The sequence below is a fragment of the Rhincodon typus genome, chromosome 25, assembly GCF_021869965.1.
Source record: "Rhincodon typus isolate 14 chromosome 25, sRhiTyp1.1, whole genome shotgun sequence".
In the NCBI taxonomy this organism is placed as follows: Eukaryota; Metazoa; Chordata; class Chondrichthyes; order Orectolobiformes; family Rhincodontidae; genus Rhincodon; species Rhincodon typus.
In genome coordinates, this window is record NC_063356.1 from 15,163,555 (window position 1) to 15,182,543 (window position 18,989).

The 18,989-nt window shown below is 40.9% G+C and overlaps 1 protein-coding gene across 1 annotated transcript in view; it reads left to right on the plus strand.

Moving 5' to 3' along the window:
* LOC125486083 (acidic mammalian chitinase-like) overlaps nt 1–18,989 on the plus strand; it is a 46,692-nt gene that overhangs the window by 16,044 nt on the left and 11,659 nt on the right. Inside the window, exons 6-10 of the mRNA XM_048612165.1 lie at nt 455–620; nt 7,717–7,841; nt 8,957–9,080; nt 12,944–13,129; nt 18,645–18,761. Coding sequence (XP_048468122.1) covers nt 455–620; nt 7,717–7,841; nt 8,957–9,080; nt 12,944–13,129; nt 18,645–18,761 — 718 coding nt within the window. The remainder of the gene's footprint in view (nt 1–454; nt 621–7,716; nt 7,842–8,956; nt 9,081–12,943; nt 13,130–18,644; nt 18,762–18,989) is intronic.

Sequence of the window (18,989 nt, forward strand, 5' to 3'; positions counted from 1 at the left end):
TGTGTTTGTCTAAACCAAACCATTTCAGAATTTGAGTAATTACAATGTAATTATGTGACTTACAATGTATAAATATCTGATGACTCCTCATTGATTTAAAGACCTACCTCAGAATCTTTTCTGAGGTGGACTCCCCCAGCGTTGGATCAAAAAATGATTGTTGTACCACGAGGGTCCTGAGATTGTGGTAGATTATTTTACAAACAACGCTCACTTATATTTTGTTTAAAACTGCTTAACAGGTTTATATATTCTCTTTCAAATAAAAACATTAAATGCCTCAAACTAGATGTTACCATGTGAAATATGAAATGGAATTTTGAAGGAGTTTCAATGTTTTACACACATGCAGTTTTGATTTAAGATCATGTTGTTATGAATATTAACAAAAACTGTTTTTAATAAATGATAAAACAAAATGAAAGTATTTCATTCATTCTCTCCCTCCTTTCAGGTTCAGCACTACAGTTGCTTCTAAGAAAACTCGTGCAGCATTCATCTTCTCTGCAATCAAATTTGTTAGGAAGTATGATTTTGATGGGTTAGACTTAGTGTGGGACCACCCAGGGTCAAGGGGAAGCCCATTTGACAACAAGAAAAGATATACCGTTTTGCTTAAGGTGAGTAGCAAAAAGATTCATATTTTGCTTTTTATTTTCTCAAGACGCAAAACTTTGCAGGATTCCATAAGACCAGTGCTTGTCATCACCTTCCAAAACCAAGCTTCATTTTAGAAGTCCAGTCAATCAATGACAGCAGGGGTATCCACCACATAGAATATTACAACACAACATCATTCCATACTCTTCAAGAATCGTAATATGCACAAATATATGTATATTTACATAACATGCACGTATTTAAATAATGTTGTTGCAAATTGATCAGGAGTAGGAACCTTAGCTACTTTTTTCAGTTCTGTTTCCCATGAAGCCAGTTCTAGTACCTACATGGCTTCCCATGTTAAGATCAACTAACTAAACACTATGTCACTAATCAAACTGAGTGTCTGCATTCAGAACAATAGGGAGACATGATGGTATGGTGCTTTTATCATTGGATTAGTAATCCAGGGAGACAGAGTTATGTTCTGGGGATAGGTGTTAAATCCACCATGAAATTTGAATTCAGTTAATAAATGTTGATTAAATGTTGGTCTAATGGGAACCGCGATACTATTGCCAAAAAAAACCTCTCTATTTCACTAATATCCTTCAAGAAAGAAAATTTACAAACACATTTGGTGTGCACTACATGTGGCTCCAGATCCACAGTGATGTGGTTGACTCTTAAGTGGCCTCTGCAATGGTCTAGCAAGCCACTTAATCACACTTACCCTTGACAAAGTTTCATAAAAGGAATGAAACTAAACCATCACCCATCCAATGATGGACCATCAACCAAGACACCAGAAGTAACACAGGCACACAGTGCTGTCAACCCTGCAAAGTTCTCCTTGTAAACATTTCAAAGCTTGTGCCAAAATGGGGAGAGCTGTCCCAGAGACTGGTCAAGCTACAGCCCAACAGTCATTCTCATTGAGTCATACCTCACGGACAGCTCCCCAGTCAGCACCATCACCACCTCTGGGTAGAACAGACCAAAAGTGGTGATGTAACTATATACAGTCAGGAGGGAATTGCCATGGTAGTGCTCAGCATTGACTGTGGACTCCATGATGTCTCATGACATCAGGTCAAATATAGGCAAGGAAACCTCCTGCTGATTACCAACTACTGCCACCGCTCAGCTGATGAATCAGTACTCCCCCATGTTGAACATCACCTGGAGGATGCACTGAGTTTGGCAAAAGCACATAATGTACACTGGGTGGGGAACTTCAGTGTTTATTACCTGGAGTTGCTTTGCAGTATCACTACTGACAAACAGGCTGAGTCGCAATAGACATAGCTGCTAGACTGGGCCTATGACATATGGAGAGGAACCAACAAGAGCGAAAAACATATTTGATCTCATCCTCACCAATCTACCGGTAGCAGATGTGTACGTCCATGACAGCATTAGTATGAGTGACCATAGATGTGGAGATAATGTCCTGCCTTCATATTGAGGATACTGTCCGTCGTTTTGTATTGTACTATTGCCATGCTAAATGGGATAGATTTCAACTGATCTAAAACAAGGCAAAGTGAACCATCAGCAGTAGGAGAATTACATTCAAACACAATTTTAACCTCATGACCTAGCATTTCCCCTACTCTATCATTATCACCAAACCACGGGATTAACCTTGGTTCAATAAGGAGTGCATGAGGGCATGTCAGGAGCATCACCAGACAAGCCTGCGAATCAGGTTCCAACCTGGTGAAGTTACCACACAGAACTACTTCCACACCGAGTGGTGTAAACAGCATGTATTGGAATATAAACAAAGCAATCCAACAACCAAAAGATCCAATTTGAGCTGTGCAGACCTGCACAATGGTGGTGGATAATTAAATAGTTCACTGGAGGACAAGTAAAGAGAGCAGTAAGCAAAATATACAGTATGTTCAGCTTTATTAATAGGGGCATAGCGTACCTGAGCAAGGAGGTGATGTTGAACTTCTATAGGACACTAGTTGGACATCAAATGGAGTATTGTATACAATTCTGGGTGCCACATTATAAGAAGAATGTGAATGCGTTGGAGAGCGTGCAGAAGTGTGGTTTACAAAAATACTTCCAGGAATGCAAAACTTCAGTTGGGAGGAAAGACTGAAAAACTTGAAACTGTTCTCCTTGAAGTGAAGAATGCCAAAAGGAGATCTGATAGAGGCTTTCAAAAAATCAAGAGTGGGCTGGATAGAGTGGATAAGGAGAAACTGTTCTTGCTCATAAAAGGAACTAGAAAAAGGAAGCATGGATTTGAAGTGATCTTCAAATGAAGCAAGGGTGAAGTGAGGAAGCTTTTCCAGTCAGTGAGTAGTTAGGGTGTGGAATGCACAGCCTGGAACAGTGGTGTTGAGGAATTCAAGAGGACATTGGATGATTATTTGGATAAAAACAATGTGCAAGGGTATGGGGGAAGAGCAGGAGATTGGGCACTAGGTAACGATGCTTGTTTATTGAGCAGGTGCTAGCACAATGGGCCAAATGGTTTCCTTCTGCACTATAATGCTTCGGTGATTCTGTGGAGGACGAGGCAGTACAAATATCTCCATTCTCAAAGATAGGGCCTTCCAGCACAGCAGTTAAAAGACACGGCTAAAACATTTGCAACCATCCTCTGCCAGAAGTGCTGAGTTGACGATTCATTTCAGCTTCTGCCTGTGGTGTCAGCTGTTAGCTGATTCAATTTACTGCATATGATCTTAGGCAAGACTATAGGCCCTAACAATATTCTGACAATGGCACTAAAGACCTGTGCTCTGACCTGAGCCAAGCTGTTCCAGTACAGTTACAAAACTGGTATCTACCTGGCAATGTGGAAAATTGCCCAGGTATATCCTGTACACAAAAACATAACAAATCAAACTTGTCCAATTACCAGCCCAGCAGTCTTTGCTCAGATCATTAGCAAAGTGATGCAAGGTGTTGACAACAGTGTTGTCAAACTGCACTTTCTAAACAGTAACCTGCTCATTGAGGCCCAGTTTAGATTGTGCCAGAGCCACTCAGCCGCTGACCCCTTTAATCAAATATGGACAAAAGAACTGAACTCAATGGAAAGTTAAGATGACTGCCCTGTATATCAAGATGGTGTTTAACCACATAAAATATCAAGGACCCCTAGAAAAACTGGAGTCAACAAGAATCGGGAGCAAATTTTCTGCTGGTTGAAGTCATACCTAGCACAAAGGAAGATACTTGTGGTTGTTGGAGGTCAAACATCTCTGGCCCAAGACATCTGTGCAAGAGTTCCTTACAGTAGTGTCCTAGGCCCAAACATCTTTAGCTGTTTCATCAATGACTTTCTGTTCATCATTAGATCAGAACTGCACCACGTTCAGCACCATCCATGACTCCTCACATACTTAAGCAGCCCATGTACAAATGCAGCAAGACTTAGACAATATTCAGGCTTGGGATGATAAGTGTCAAGTAACATTTGTGCCACACAAATGCCAGCAATGACTATATCCAACAAGAGCAAATTGGAGCTCACCTCTTGACATTCAGCGATATTACCATCACTGAACACCCTACTTTCAACGTCCTAGGGGTTATCTTTGCCCAGAAGGTGAACTGGACTAACTATATAAATACAGTGGCTACAAGAGCAGCTAAGAAGTTGGGAGCTCAATGGTGAATAGCTCAGGTCCTGAAGACTTAAAACCTGACACCGTTCAGGACAAACAGTCCACTTGACTGGCATCCCATCCACTATCTTCAACATTCACTGTCTCCACTACTGATGCATATTGGCAGTGGGGCTCTGGTTTCCTCCCAAAGTCCAAATATGTGCAGGCTATGTAGATTGGCTGTGCTAAATTGCCTCAGTGTATAGGGATGTGCAGGCTAGATGGATTAGCCATGGGAAATGCAGGGTGGGTGTGGATGGGATGCTCTTTGGGGGGTCAGTGGAGACTCGATGGGTCAAATGGCCTCTATCTGCACTATAGGGATTCTATACTTCTGAGATTGTGTTACCACACACAAGATGCATGAGAACAACCCGTAACCTCTAACAGCTAGAAGGACAATGGCAGCACTGCATAGGAAACATCACCACCTGCAATCTCCCCTCCATGCTTCTCACCACCTTTACTTTGAATTACATTGCCAGTCCCTTACTGTCAATGGGCCAAGATCCTGAAATGGAGCTCACCACCACCTTCTCACGGTCAATAAGGAACAAGAAATAAATGATAACTAAACCAGCGACACTCACATCCCATTATTAGATCCCAAACATAGATCTATTTGAATTCGTTTTTATTTACAGGTGTTTTGAACTTTATTCAAAGGGATTCAAATCAACAGCATATCATTCTGCATGGTGATACTGTGACTATTATGCCACAAACTCTCATTGAATACTTTTTCAGCACAGAACCACAAATGCAGCAGCTATTAAAAAATGCAGTCTTTCAAAGGGAGGCATTGTATGGCATGTTATGTAAAGTCTGGGTTATACGATCTCAGCAAACAGTTGACAAGCTTTAGTGCCACACACTATATAGGCATCTCACGTCACATTTAAAGGACACTGAATATAAATCATTCTTGGTGGTTTTAGTTCTAGAATGTATTACATATGATTTATCCATCTATGGAGTCTTTTACAATTATAGAAGGTTTAGCTACTGGTCCAAATTAGTTTAAATATCATCATAATTTGAAGCAGTTTGTGGAAGTGTTCAGGAGCCATGTCATTCATCAAAGTTCCTCCACACAGATTTTATTTATCAAATTTGCAAGTAACAGATTCTCCTCAATTACCAAATCAATCGTGATTACAATCAGTTTTTGAATTACATAGAAGCTCCCAATGTGGAGTTAGCATCCTACCTCACATCCCATGCAAAATGCCAACTAAATAGAACGTTGGAAATGGCTGTAATTCATATCTCTTCCGCTTGTAAGATCCGATTGGTGGGATGTCTCACTACCCTTCAATCCAGATAAATGTGCGGTGATACACTAGGACAGGACAAACAAAGAAAGGGAATACATGATAAATGGTAGGACCCTGGGAAGCACCAATAAGGTATCAGGACAAGTGGGTAAAGTGGTTAAGAAGGTATATGGTATACTTGTCTTTATTAGTTAAGGGATAGAGTTGAAGAGTAGGGAGGTTATGCTGAAACCATAAAAAATATTGATTTAGGTCACAGCTAGAGTATTATGTGCAGTTCTGGAATCCACATTATAGGAGGAATGTGATTGCACTGGACAGGGTGCAGAGGAGACTTACCAGGATGTTGCCTGGGCTAGAGAGTTTCATTATGAAGCAAGAAATTGGATAGACTGGAGTTGTTTTTCTTGAAGTAGAGCCAATTGAAATGTATAAAATTATGAGGGGCATAGATAGGGTAGACATGAAGAAACTTTTCCCTTTGATGGAGGGATCATTGACCAGGGAGCATCGATTTAAGGTAAAGAGCAGAAGGTGAAGTGGAGATGTGAGGATACACATTTTTTTACCTGAGGGTAGTGGGAATTTGGAAATCACTGCCTGAGAGGGTAATAGAGGCAGATACCCTCATAACATTTAAGAAGTATTTAGATGTGCACTTGTTATGCCAAGATGTTAAAGGCTATGGGCCAAGTGCTGGAAAATGGGATTAGAATAGTTAGGTAGTTGTTTCTGACCGGTGTAGGCCTAATGGGCCAAAGGGCCTTTTTCTATGCTGTAGATCTCTACGACTATATGACCCTGTAAGATCTTGACCCTGTAAATTAGATATTAATATCATGGAACAAACCGTGTAAACACTTTCCATTTTATGTGTAACATTTTAACTCCCCTGGTGTATAAGCACAACACCTGTTGCTCGATGAAATCCCATATTCAAGAGCTCATCACCAGTTTGCTGATGAATTCTCCACATGTCTTCCTATGGCCAACCAATTCCTTTGTGCAGCAGCTATGTCCTTGAGGGCTGTGGCTTTATGTTCCTTTCAAACCCTGGTCCCCGAGCACATAACACAATGCCTTAAATCAGGTCATCCAACTGAGTTACAATCTCACCTTAAGTCTAGAACTGGTCACTGTTTCAAAACAAGAGGTCACCCATTAAAGACAGAGTTTAAAGACAGAGAGTCAGGAGTCTTTGAAACTCTCTTCCTCAAAAGGCAGTGGAAGCAAAACCTTTGAATATTTTTAAAACAGAGATAGACTCTTGATAAACACAGGGCGAAAGGTTATCCTGGTAGGCGAGAATGTGGAGTAATCAGATCAGCCATTAACTTACTGAATGGCAGAGCAGGCTCAAAGAACCGGTGACCTACTTCTGCTCCTACTTTGTATGTTTATATACAGGACCACTTCCATGTTGTCATATCCTACTTTCAACAAACTGTGTTTCCAAATGCATGTCAGACATGGGTATAATTTCTGTATCTCAGGCAGGCATGAAGACATCATTCACGTATATACCGAGTTGGGGGGGGTGGGGGGTGTATGTGTGTGGGAGGGGGTGTTGTGGGGGTGTCAGGGTGTGGGGTTAAAGATAAAGAAAGGTCTACCATTACAGTCCAAACGAAATACACAGAAGTATCAAAAATGGTGTAGTATAAGTGGGCCTTACATCATGTCAAGTGCACACAACATCAAAATGACTTTACAGCGTTAAAGAAATCACAGCACAAGGCAAAGGTACTGATCTAATAATAAACCCTCAGAGTAGGTTCATTAGACTAATACTGGGAATGGTCATGTCCTCTTATGTGGAAAACTTTGAGAGGCTGAGCTTTTGTAATTGGCATTTAAAAAATAAGAGGTGACTGATCTAAGCGTAGAAGATCCTAAAAGGGCCACACTTGGATGGATGTGAAAAAGACATTTCCTCTTGTGGGGAACTCTAGAACCAGCGGTCACTGTTTAAAAATAATGGATTGCCATTTTAAAGAGAAATCTTTTTCTCAGACGTCCATAAATCTTTGAAACTCTCTCCCTTAAAAGGTGACAGAAGCAGAGTCTGTGAATATTTTTATATTTATATTTATATTTATAACCCCACATAACTGTAAGTGACTCTGTTATAGCCTGTTTGCATTGACAGTTATAGTACACTATTATTCCATGCCAATATTTGATCTTCCTTCCAGGAATTGAGACAAACCTTACAAAGTGAATCTAAACGCAGTAAAAAACCCAGACTATTACTAGCAGCTGCATTGCCTGCTAGTAAGGCTAAAATTGATGCTGGTTTTGAGGTGAAGAAAGTTGGTCAGTAAGTATTAATTATTTCAGTACAGAAATTTCTGCTGCAATTTTTACAGTTGGATTCACATGAAACTGTTGTTGGACAGCTTGGACCAACTTAATGGCAATGTACTCATGAAATCCTAGTTTAGCCTCTGGATGGTTGAGATTAAATCTAGTTTGGGCAAAACTGTTATTTCATTGAGAAAAATTGGGAAAGAGACATTGTCAACAGGTTGGATATAACCAACTAGGTGGCATGGTACCTCAGTGGTTAGCACTGCTGCCTCACAGTGTCAGGGCCCAGGTTTGATTCCAGCCTCAGGTGACTGTCTGTGTGAAATTTGCACATTCTACCCGTGTCAGCTTGGGTTTCCTCTGAGTGCTCCAATTTCCTCCCATAGTCCAAACATGTGCAGGTTAGGTGGGTTTGCCATACTAAATTGCCCAGGGATGTGCAGGCTAGGTGGATTAGCGGTGGTAAATGCAGGGTTACAGGAATAGAAAGGGGGGCTGTTTGGGATGCTCTTTGGAGGAGTAGTTTAGACTCAATGAGTGAAATGGCCTGCTTCCACAAAACAGTAGGGATTCTATGATAACCAAGGTTGAAATGATGAAGAGAGGAACACATCAATCAAACAGTAAGTCAGAGATGACAAGCTAGAGTTTTATTAATACACTAGAGATTTATAATCTTAAAGCACATTAATGGACTTGAGGACTTCCCCACTGGCTTTTTAGCTAATTGTGACTTTTTGGGTTATGGTCATTATTGTAATGTAATACAATTACATGGTATATAGGGAAGATTCTGGAGAACATCTTGCTTATGTTCAGTAGAGAAATTGGAGACTTACTGTATTATGGTGGCTCTTTCTCATTAAGAATTTCTTGGGCCTATTTACATTCTGTTATCATAAGTGGTGCATATCCCTTCTACTAACTATTAATAGCATCTTCAAATAACTTTCATTGCTTTGGGGATCTTGACTGTATTTTAAAAGAAAATGAACTAGTTCTAGAATTGTAAGGGGAATAATTGAGGATGTATTGTAATCAAATTCAATATGTATAGTCCAAAAATTTCCAATTTGTCATTGATTATTCATAATTTCTGCATTTATTGCATTTTCATTTCTCCAGGTACTTGGATTCAATCCACGTGATGACATATGATTTCCATGGTGCCTGGAATTCATTCACTGGACGTAACAATCCCTTGTTTCATGCCATTCCAGAGCAGCGTGAATCTACGTTTTTCAACATGGTACGTATACAAATCTTAAACTCACATTGTGCTTGTATCAAAAATGGTAACAGACATAATTAACTTACAATTGCTGGAACATTGGCTTCTTTAAAACGTTTGGAAAAAATGTGTCTTCTTGAACTCTGACAAAAAAAAATAAACAAATCAAAGAACCAGTGAATGATGAATTATGGTCAAACATTAAATTTTGCCTGTTAGATTATCCATTGGTTTGTCAGAATTGATTTATGATAGCGGACTTCAAACTACAGAAATATACATTATAGCCTGGGCACACAATGTTGACTTGAGATGTATTGTTCCAAAGAAACATTTCTTGACACTTTGTTACTTCATTGTTGACCAATTAACAGAGTGACATACTGTTTATTCGGGTACAGACAGGCTGAGAAATTTCTTTTGGCTCAATAGCAGATGAACTTATGGACAAGCAATTGGTAATCTGAATTGCCTTGGGTTTGTGCAGATTGTAGAATTCCCTAGGGCCAGGGTGTTGCTGGCTATACACACATCTCCCTACAGACCCCTTTGAAATGGTGCAAACAGGTTTATAAATTGATAAATCTACCTAAAAGGTGTTGAACTAGCATGCTATCATCAACAACACCTCAAACTGTAGTTGCTTTTCAAATGTCAGTCAAATATTTTCCTCATAGCTAGTGAAAGCTTAACAGGCTGGCAACAAGGGCTAGATCTTGTACACCTTGCTAATCACAATTCTTAGACATCATTCTATAAAGTTACAGGGTCATAAAGAAAGAGACGAGAAGGGACTAATTGCTCAGCTTTTTTGAAGAGCTAACACAGATACAACCAAATGGTGCTGTGGCCTAATGGGTTCAAGTGCCTGCCTTGTAGACAGAAAATTCTGAGTTTGAATCTTAGAAGAACCTCATGCTCAAACTGGCTTTGAAATAACCTGATGTACCCACTTTATAGGGGGTTCTTGTGTTACAGTGGCAGTGTCCCTACTTCTGAGCCTGAGGCCTGTGTTCAAGTCCCACCTGTAAAGATGTGTAGTAACATCCATGAACAGGTTGATTAGAAAATTTAAAAAAAAAAGAAAGCACAGGTATACACTTCCTTCCATGTTCACATTGGAGTTGCATGCTGGCTCTTTGCAGAACCTCCATTGCCCAGAAAGTTGAATTTTCCATTTTAGCCGCATCTGGAACTCTCTGAGAAAGTTAATAAAGTTGGAGAATTCAGTAGATTCTAATTCACCCAAGGTTAAAAGTTACCCAGATGAACTTAGGGAATTAAAAACCTACTGTAACTCCTGGGTTTCTATTAAACAGACCTCCTGACTCACCACCTGACAGCCTCGAGAGCTACACCCCAGATCTCTAACACCAAGCCTCTTCCTGGAACCAGTACCTCACTGGTTCAATCAGACTCAGCTGAAACCAACACTCCACCCAACCTTCTGACTTGAACTTGATCAGAATCTGCTGGACTTAATGTCCCCAACCTGACACCCCAGACCCAGCACCTTTCCTGGCAGGACCTCACCTCCATCTCTGTCCCAATCCCAGTTCAAGACCACTTACCCACTACACCCAACCACACTCCCTACTCAACCCAAAGCCCTTGCCCCTGAACCTACCCTTAGCACTCCTACCTAGTCTAAAGATTTCCACTCAAATGTTGAAACATGGGAGGAGAAAGGTGTGAGGTTCAGTTGACGGCTCTTGACATGCTCACTGTCATTAATCTGTACGAAACTGGGAGTGAGCAAGCTGAGCTGCAGATTTCAGTTTGGAACAGGATTTTCTTCATGGTCTTTGGGACCCTAACTTCAGGGTCAAATGAAGGTGAAGCCTGCGCTGTTTGGAAAACCATCACCCAAGAGTGCTTTTCCTCAGTTTAGCCAATTAGTGGCTAGAGAATGGGCTCCATGTGTATTTAGGGATAGCAGGCAAAAGGGCAGTTGAAACTGAAGAGCCAAGGACAGGAGGTCATCTAGTGCTGAAAAAAAAGCTGAAGCCTGTGTTTGTTGAAAATAGAGAAAGAGAATGCCTCAAGGTGGAGATGGTCTTTCTCTAAATGATTTTTAAATGAAAAAGTCCCCTCAGCAGCTGAGCCACTATAGCAGAGGGGTATCCATTTGACAGAGTGATCTGCAACCACAGCCAGGTTTAGAGAGATCCTATCCTGATCTACTGCAGGGAGGCCATCTCCAGGCAATTGGCCAGTGACCCCTGGATACTGCTAAGTGCCTTTCAGCCTCTGAAAATACAGGGTCTTCAACTATCTTTATGACAAATGGACAACCTCCATCTGCGATCTCATTTCCAGAAAAAGGGCCAAGGAATGGAATGAAACCAGCAGACTGGCATGCCAACTAGTGGCACAAGACTCCCAGGCTGCCCATCTCCATTCTCAATCCTTCTCTAGGTCTGTGGTGTCGCAATTCAGCCCAGTTTGACATCCAGCACCAGGGTAGGCACTTGTTTGGATAGTCATAAGCATTGTTACCATTGGAAAAGGCAACACATTCCACTTGGCACTGATCCATAGCTAATGCTTTGTGGAAGGCCGTATTCTATTAAGATCCAGGGACTAGGACCTGGGCTCAAATCCACCATGGCAGATGGTGAAATTTGAATTCAATAAAAAAAATGTGGGATTAAGAGTCTAATGGTGACGATGATTCTATTGTCGATTGTCAGGGAAAATCCCTTCTGGTTCACCAGTGTCCTTGAGGGAAGGAAACATCCATCCTTACCTGGTCTGGCCTCCATGTAGCTCCAGACACACAGCAATGTGGTTGACTCTTAATTGCCCTCTTGGCAATTAGGGATGGGCAATAAATGCTGGACAAGTCAGCGACACCCTCATCCCATGAAGAACAAAAAAAAACAGTTTAGTTGGTGTTATGCAAGGTGAAGGTTGGTTTCTTCAGGGTTTTGTAGAAACGTGAGTGATTTGAAGGAGTGTCTTACTGTGGCATTCCTGCAGACGTTAAACATCTTTCTGCACTGTATCCAGATCCCAGTATAAATGTTGCTCACACTGATGTGCACCATCAGTTTGTTCACCAACTCACTTTGACATCTAAGGCATAGATGTCACCAACTTACTGCATCAGCATTTCCACAGAACTGCTGAAACAAACACCTTGAAGAATGTATTAGAACTCTCATTGCCTCCTTCAGATCCATAATGTATAATTCCTGTTTGGCCACAATTCCTCTTCCTCTCTCCTCTGCATTTCTGCAGGATCTTACAGAAATGGCTCATTCCTATCTCACAGCGGGCAAGCTGCCAATAGGAATTATGCTTTCTGCTGACATTTGCTAATGATAGATCACCCAGAAAAAGGGTCTGGTTCTCCAACCACATTGCTGTGAGGCAATTGCTGTTGTCCCATAAACTGCCCTCAATTACCCAGGAGGGGAAGAAATACAAAACCAAACATGGTAGTGGTTTAGAGTCAGCAGAAATTGATTCTATTGTAGCATTTTGCAATGTGTGGGTTTCACAGACAATAACATGGGGGAAGCATCTTCATTATTTTGATATTGAGAAACACAGCTTGGAGATTTTTTTTTTAAACTATTATAGATAGAAGGTGTGCACTGGATACTTCATCTATCCATTTAATATTAAATAAATGTCTCCAAAAATTGATAGCACAAACTGATACCAGTGAAGCTGATATATTCAAGCATCTTATAATGTAATGGTATCACTACTTTCCCAAGATCTATCTACGTTAGACAGTGAAAGACATGCTATGTTTTGTAGATGGCACACAATCCCTTGTACAGGTGATCATTTGCACAGAAGCAAACTACAGTAGGTTTCAGGAAAGCCCAAATGCAATTAGTTCATTCTTCTGATTGCTTCTGCTGTAGGAATTTGCTGCCAAATACTGGAGAGATAATGGCTTACCGGCAGAAAAAATCATCATTGGCTTCCCAACATATGGACGAACCTTCATGCTTAAGAGTTCCAGCAATAACAGTGGTGGTGCCCCAACGGTTGGACCAGGCCCAGCTGGTACCTACACAAGAGATCCTGGTTACTGGGCTTATTACGAGGTGATGAAACTTGAGTACATTTTTTCTTACATGGTATGGTTACTGAATTAACAGTCTCAAGAATGAGAATTCAAATCCCAACACGATTTGAATTCACTTATAAAAGCCAAGGAACAAAACATTGTTTAAAATTGAAATCTAATTGCTTTCAGTCAGATTCTTTAAGGAATGAGACTTAGCATCCTAGCCTCCTTATATGTCTCCAGCCCCATACCGATATAGTTGATTCTTAACTGCATTGTGAAGTGGTCCAGCAAATCACTCAGTTGTATTATTCAAGGAAAGGATAGAGCAATAATGGCCAGTATTATCCAGATCCTTACATTCATTCTGAAATGCCATGAAATGCATGAATATCTCTATGCTTCTGCTGATAAATGAATAACGCATTCCAGTAAAATCTCTTAATCCTTTAAAGTGATCTTTTCAAGACTGTCCCATCAGTCTACTCTCGATCATCAATAAAGTGAAGGAAGGTGTCGTCAACAGTGCTATCAAGTAGCATCTGCTCAGCAATAACCTGCTCAGTGATGCCCAGTCTGGGTTCCACCAGGGCCACTCAGCTTTTGACCTCATTACAGCCTTGGTTTAACATGGACAAAAGAGCTGAATTCCAGAGGTGAGGTGAGAGTGACAGCCCTTGATATCAAGGCCTTGACCACGAAGTGGCATCAAGGAAACCTAGCAAAACTGGAATCAATTGGTGTTTGGGGGCAAACCCTTTGCTGGTTGGAATCAAACCTGGTATATAGGAAGATGAGACAACAAGGTGCAGGGCTGGATGAACACAGCAGGCCAAGCAGCATCATAGGAGCAGAGAGGCTGACGTTTCGGGCCTAGACCCTTCATCAGAAAAGGGGGAGGGGAAGGGGGTTTTGAAATAAATAGGGAGAGAGTGGGAGGCGGATAGAAGAGGGATAGAGGAGAGGATAGGTGGAGAGGAAACAAACAGGTCGAAGAGGCGGGGATGGGGCCAGGAAAGGTGAGTGTAGGTAGGGAGTTAGGAAGGGGATAGGTCAGTCCAGGGAGGACGGACAGGTCAAGGGGGCGGATGAGGTTGGTCGGTAGGAGATGGAGGTGCGGCTTGAGGTGGGAGGGGGGGATAGGTGGGAGGAAGAACAGGTTAGGGAGGCAGGGACGAGTTGGACTGGTTTTGGGATGCGGTGGGGGAGGGGAGATTTTGAAACTTGTGAAATCCACATTGATACCATTGGGCTGCAGGGTTCCCAAGCGGAATATGAGTTGCTGTTCCTGCAACCTTCGGGTGGCATCGTTGTGGCACTGCAGGAGGCCCAGGATGGACATGTCGTCTGAGGAATGGGAGGGGGAGTTGAAATGGTTCGCGACTGGGAGGTGCAGTTGTTTGATTGTGGTTGTTGGTCAGTAATCTCAACAGGGGTTCTTCAGGGTAATGTTGTAGGCTTAACCATCTTCAGCTGCTTCATCAGTGTCCTTCCCTCCATCATAAGGTCAGTAGTGGGGATGTTTGCCAATGATTGCACAATGTTCAGCACCAATTGCGACTCCTCAAATTCTGAAGCAGTATATTTTCAAATGCAGCAAGATCAGGACAATATCCAGACTTGGGCTGACAAGTGGCAAAAAACATTCATGCCACACAAGTACCATGCAATGACACTCCAATAAGAGATAATCTAACCACTGTCTCTTGACATTCAATGGTGTCATCACCACAATCATTATCCTGGGGGCTAACATTAACCAGAAACTCAACTAGATTCACCCAATAAACATAGTGGCTACGAGAGTAGGTCAGACGCTAGGAATACTGTGGCTTGTTAACTCACTTCCTGAGTCCCCAAAGCATGCCCATCCACAAGCCACAAGTCAGAAGTGTGATGGACTACTTCCCACTTGCCTGATGAGTGCAGCTTCAACAGCACGCAAGAAGCTTGACACCATCCAGGACAAAGTGGCCCGCTTGATTGGCACTGCATCCACAAATATCCAACACTGATGGTTAGTACATATATCGTTGCTACTATCTACAAGATGCATTGCAGAAATTCACCAAAGATCCTTAGACAGCACCCTCCAAACCCACAACCACTTCCATCTAGAAAGACAAAGGCGGCAGACATGTGGGAACACCATCCCATGCAAATACCCCTCCAAGCCATTCACTATCCTAACTTGGAAATATATCATTGTTCCTTCTTTATTGCCAGGGTTCAAAATCCTGGAGTTGCCTCTCTAAGGGCTCTGTGGGTCTACCTCCAGCACAGAAGGCAGCTCACTACCTACCTTCTCAAGGGCAACAGTTAACCAACCCTCAATCCATACTAGAATATTACTCCCAGTCTCTTGTCCTGTACTTTATTCAACTTACCTTCTCAAATCTTATCAATAGCTTCCTGAAAATCCAAATACACCTCTGGTTCTCCTTTATCCATACAAAATTAAATCCTCAAAGCCTCAAATAGGTTTATGAAAGGGAAATCACTTTGGAAAAACCTATGTTTTCTCTGCCCATTTTTACCATTGTTTTCTAATTATTCAGTTACCACATCATGCATGATATATCCTAATATTTTCTCCTCACATAAATCAGTCCATAGTTCAGCCTTCTCCTTCTCCAATCCCTAACCCCTTTCCCCTCACTTCTTGAGTGTTCCTAAATGCAGGTACTACTTTATAATCTTCCACAAACTTTTGAGAATCTATTGAATTTTGAAAAATAATCACCAATGCATCCAATATCCCTGTTGGCACCTCCTTCAACATTCTGGGATGCAGTTTGACTGGTCCAGGGGAATTATCAACTTTTCAAGAACCACCTCTTTACTAATACTAATTTCCTTCAGTTCCTCAGTTTCACAAGTCCCTTGGTTTCCTATTATTTCTGGGAGATTTTGTCCATAAAGACAGACACAAAGTGATTGCTCCTCCATCATTTCCTGTTCTCCATTACAAATTCTCCCATCTTCCTCTATGAAGAGCCTACATTTGTCCAGACTAATCATTTCTTTTCACATAATTAAATAAACTTTTACAGTCTACCTTAACGTTCTTCCTGGCCTGTATTCATACTGTCTTTTCCCTTTCTTTATTAATTTTTTGGTTATCCTTTGATGGTTTCTAAACAGCTCCCAATCCTCAGGTTTACCACTGTTTTTCTGGCAACTGTATAGGCCACTTCCATTGATTTAATGCAAACGTTATGTTCTTTTGTTAGCCACCATTGATTCAATTTTCTATTGGATATGTCTGCCTTAGAGGAATGTATATCTGTTGTAGATCACATGATTATTCTTTAAATACTACATATTGCCTGTCTACCATCAAAAATTTTAGTGTATTTTCCCAATCTACCATTCCCAACTTGCCCCTCATAGCTTCTTAAATTTCCTTGCCTGAATTCAAGACCCTAGTTTCAGAATTTAAAACAAACGTAATTCAAATTTATTGCAAAATTCTATCATAGTATGGTCAATATTTCCAAAATGTGCTTTCACAGCATGATTATTAATCAAACTTTCTCATTGTATAACACTCAACCTAGTTTATTTATCCATGTCTTATACACTCCGGGATATCAAAGCACAACAGTGATGCCAATTAAGTTTAGCCAGTCCATATATAAATTGAAGTAATCCATTATTACTGTATTAGTCACCTCATACCCACCTCATTTCCAGATTTATATCATGCCCAACATTACCACTTCTGTTTAATGGCTGATAAACAACTCTAATTAATTCTTACTACCCTGTGTCATTCCTCAGCTCCACCCAAATTGATTCTATGTCCTGACCTTTCAGTCTAAGATCCTCTCTCACTAATGGACTGATCTTGTCCTTTATTATGAGTGCTACTCCACCTTCTTTTCTCCTTTGCCTATTCTTCCTCAGTCACGATTACTCCTGGATATTTAATTCCCAATCTTGGTCATCCTGTAGCCGTATTTTTGTGATGACAATTAAATCACACCCATTTGCCCCAATTTGTGCCTTCAAATAACCAACCTTATTGTGAATGCTGCATGCACAAAAATAAGGTGGACTTTAAGTCTGTCATTTTAAAACTGTTTTGCATTTGGCACCTATTTGATACTTGTCCTTGATTCATCTATCTTCTATTTAGCTTACCACCTCTCTACTTCTTGTGACTGGCTTTGCTTCCTTCCAATCTGAGCTCACCTCAATTTCCCATTCCCCACAGCAGTAGCAAATCTCCATGTGAGGATGTTAGTCCCTGTCCTGCTAAAATACAACTCAGCCATCTTGTACAAGTTACGTCCGCCCCAGAATCAGTCTAAATACTCAGAATTCTGATGCTGTCCGTCCTAAACCAGTTCTCCCCCCATGTATTCAATCACTCAAATCTACTATTCTGATGCTCACTGCACATATGACTTGAAGTAATCTGACATTACTGCTTTTGAAATCCTGCCTTTTAACCTCCTGATTAGTGAGTGAGATTATCTCAAGGGAATCATGCACTACCTGCCTTGGTACCTTTGACTGCCAAACAGTTTCCTGTTCATTCCTAAACTTGCAGGTGACTGCTTCCCTAAGCAAGCTAGCCACATAGATCTCTGGCTTATGGATGCACGACAGTGACCCCAGCCATTGCTCTCAAGCTCGGAAACCTAGAGCTCAAGCTTGAGCAGTCAATGACACTTCCTGCAAGTATGTTTGTTTTGAACAAATGGTGCACCCACAACTTTCCACATGCTACAGACTATATTTTCCACTTGGTCAAGCTGTCCTGCCACATCTCAATTTTATAAACTATTTATTTTAAATAAAATAGTTCACCATTTATCTACAATTAGCTTTTTCCACTATACTTAAGTAGGAACCAAATACTAAGGGGTGAAAAAGTAGATTAAACAAAGAGAAGAAGGAACACCCGCCCTCTTTAGGAAATTCCCCATTCACTGAACTCAATTCTGCTCACTGTGCTCAAAATCTGCACTCCATTTGAAACTTCACTGGGATCTATGGATTTATATTGTTTGGAGCTAAACCTCAGCAACCAGGTTACCCAATTAACAAATCAGCTGCTCTCCAGCAGAGCTTGTTTGTCCTTGTCTTAAACTAGGAGAATTTTATTTTATTTTCTTAACAGAAAGTAAGTGGTTGGTAAGTTTTTAGAAGTTCTTCTTAAAGGCTCAGAAATTTTCCCTACCGCAGGTATGAAGCTAACTGATCCATCAGCTTTCACTTTTTAAAAATGGATTCTGCATTAGCCAGTCCTGAATGCTTTGCACATTTGTATATGACAGAGGCCAGAATTAAAGAAGTCAATTAAAGCCTTGTTACCTGCAGGTAATCTGACAGGTGCATAATCAGCCTTTTATAGAAAAACGCTGACTTTTATTCCACCTAAATAAACAATCTGTTCCACCCATTTCTGAATATTACCCAGGTAGTGAAGTCAAATATTTATCAAAGGCCTCGGCAACTTTCTACACAATTTTTAAAGATATATTTTTGTATTTTTTATATCTCTTAATCATATAGTAATAACCAATTCTCCTCATCGACAGATCTGTGACTTCTTGAAAAATTCTGAAACGCAAATGTTTCCAGCGGAGATTGTCCCATTGGCTTCGAAGGGAAAGGTGTGGCTTGGATATGATGATATGAACAGCTTTGAGACCAAAGTATGGTTTGTGTATTCTGAGTTACTTGAATCTGTAAATTTGTATTCTGTTTGGGTCTAATGTTGGAAAATATTCAGCCATATCAGTGCAGAATGTAACACAAACCTACATGTTAAAATAAGAGGGTCATTCAGCACATTGTCTTTCTGGTCCACACAGATATATACTAGAAAGACCTGGACTCAAGAAATTACAGAACCACAGGGCAACTACAGATAAATTCTTTTT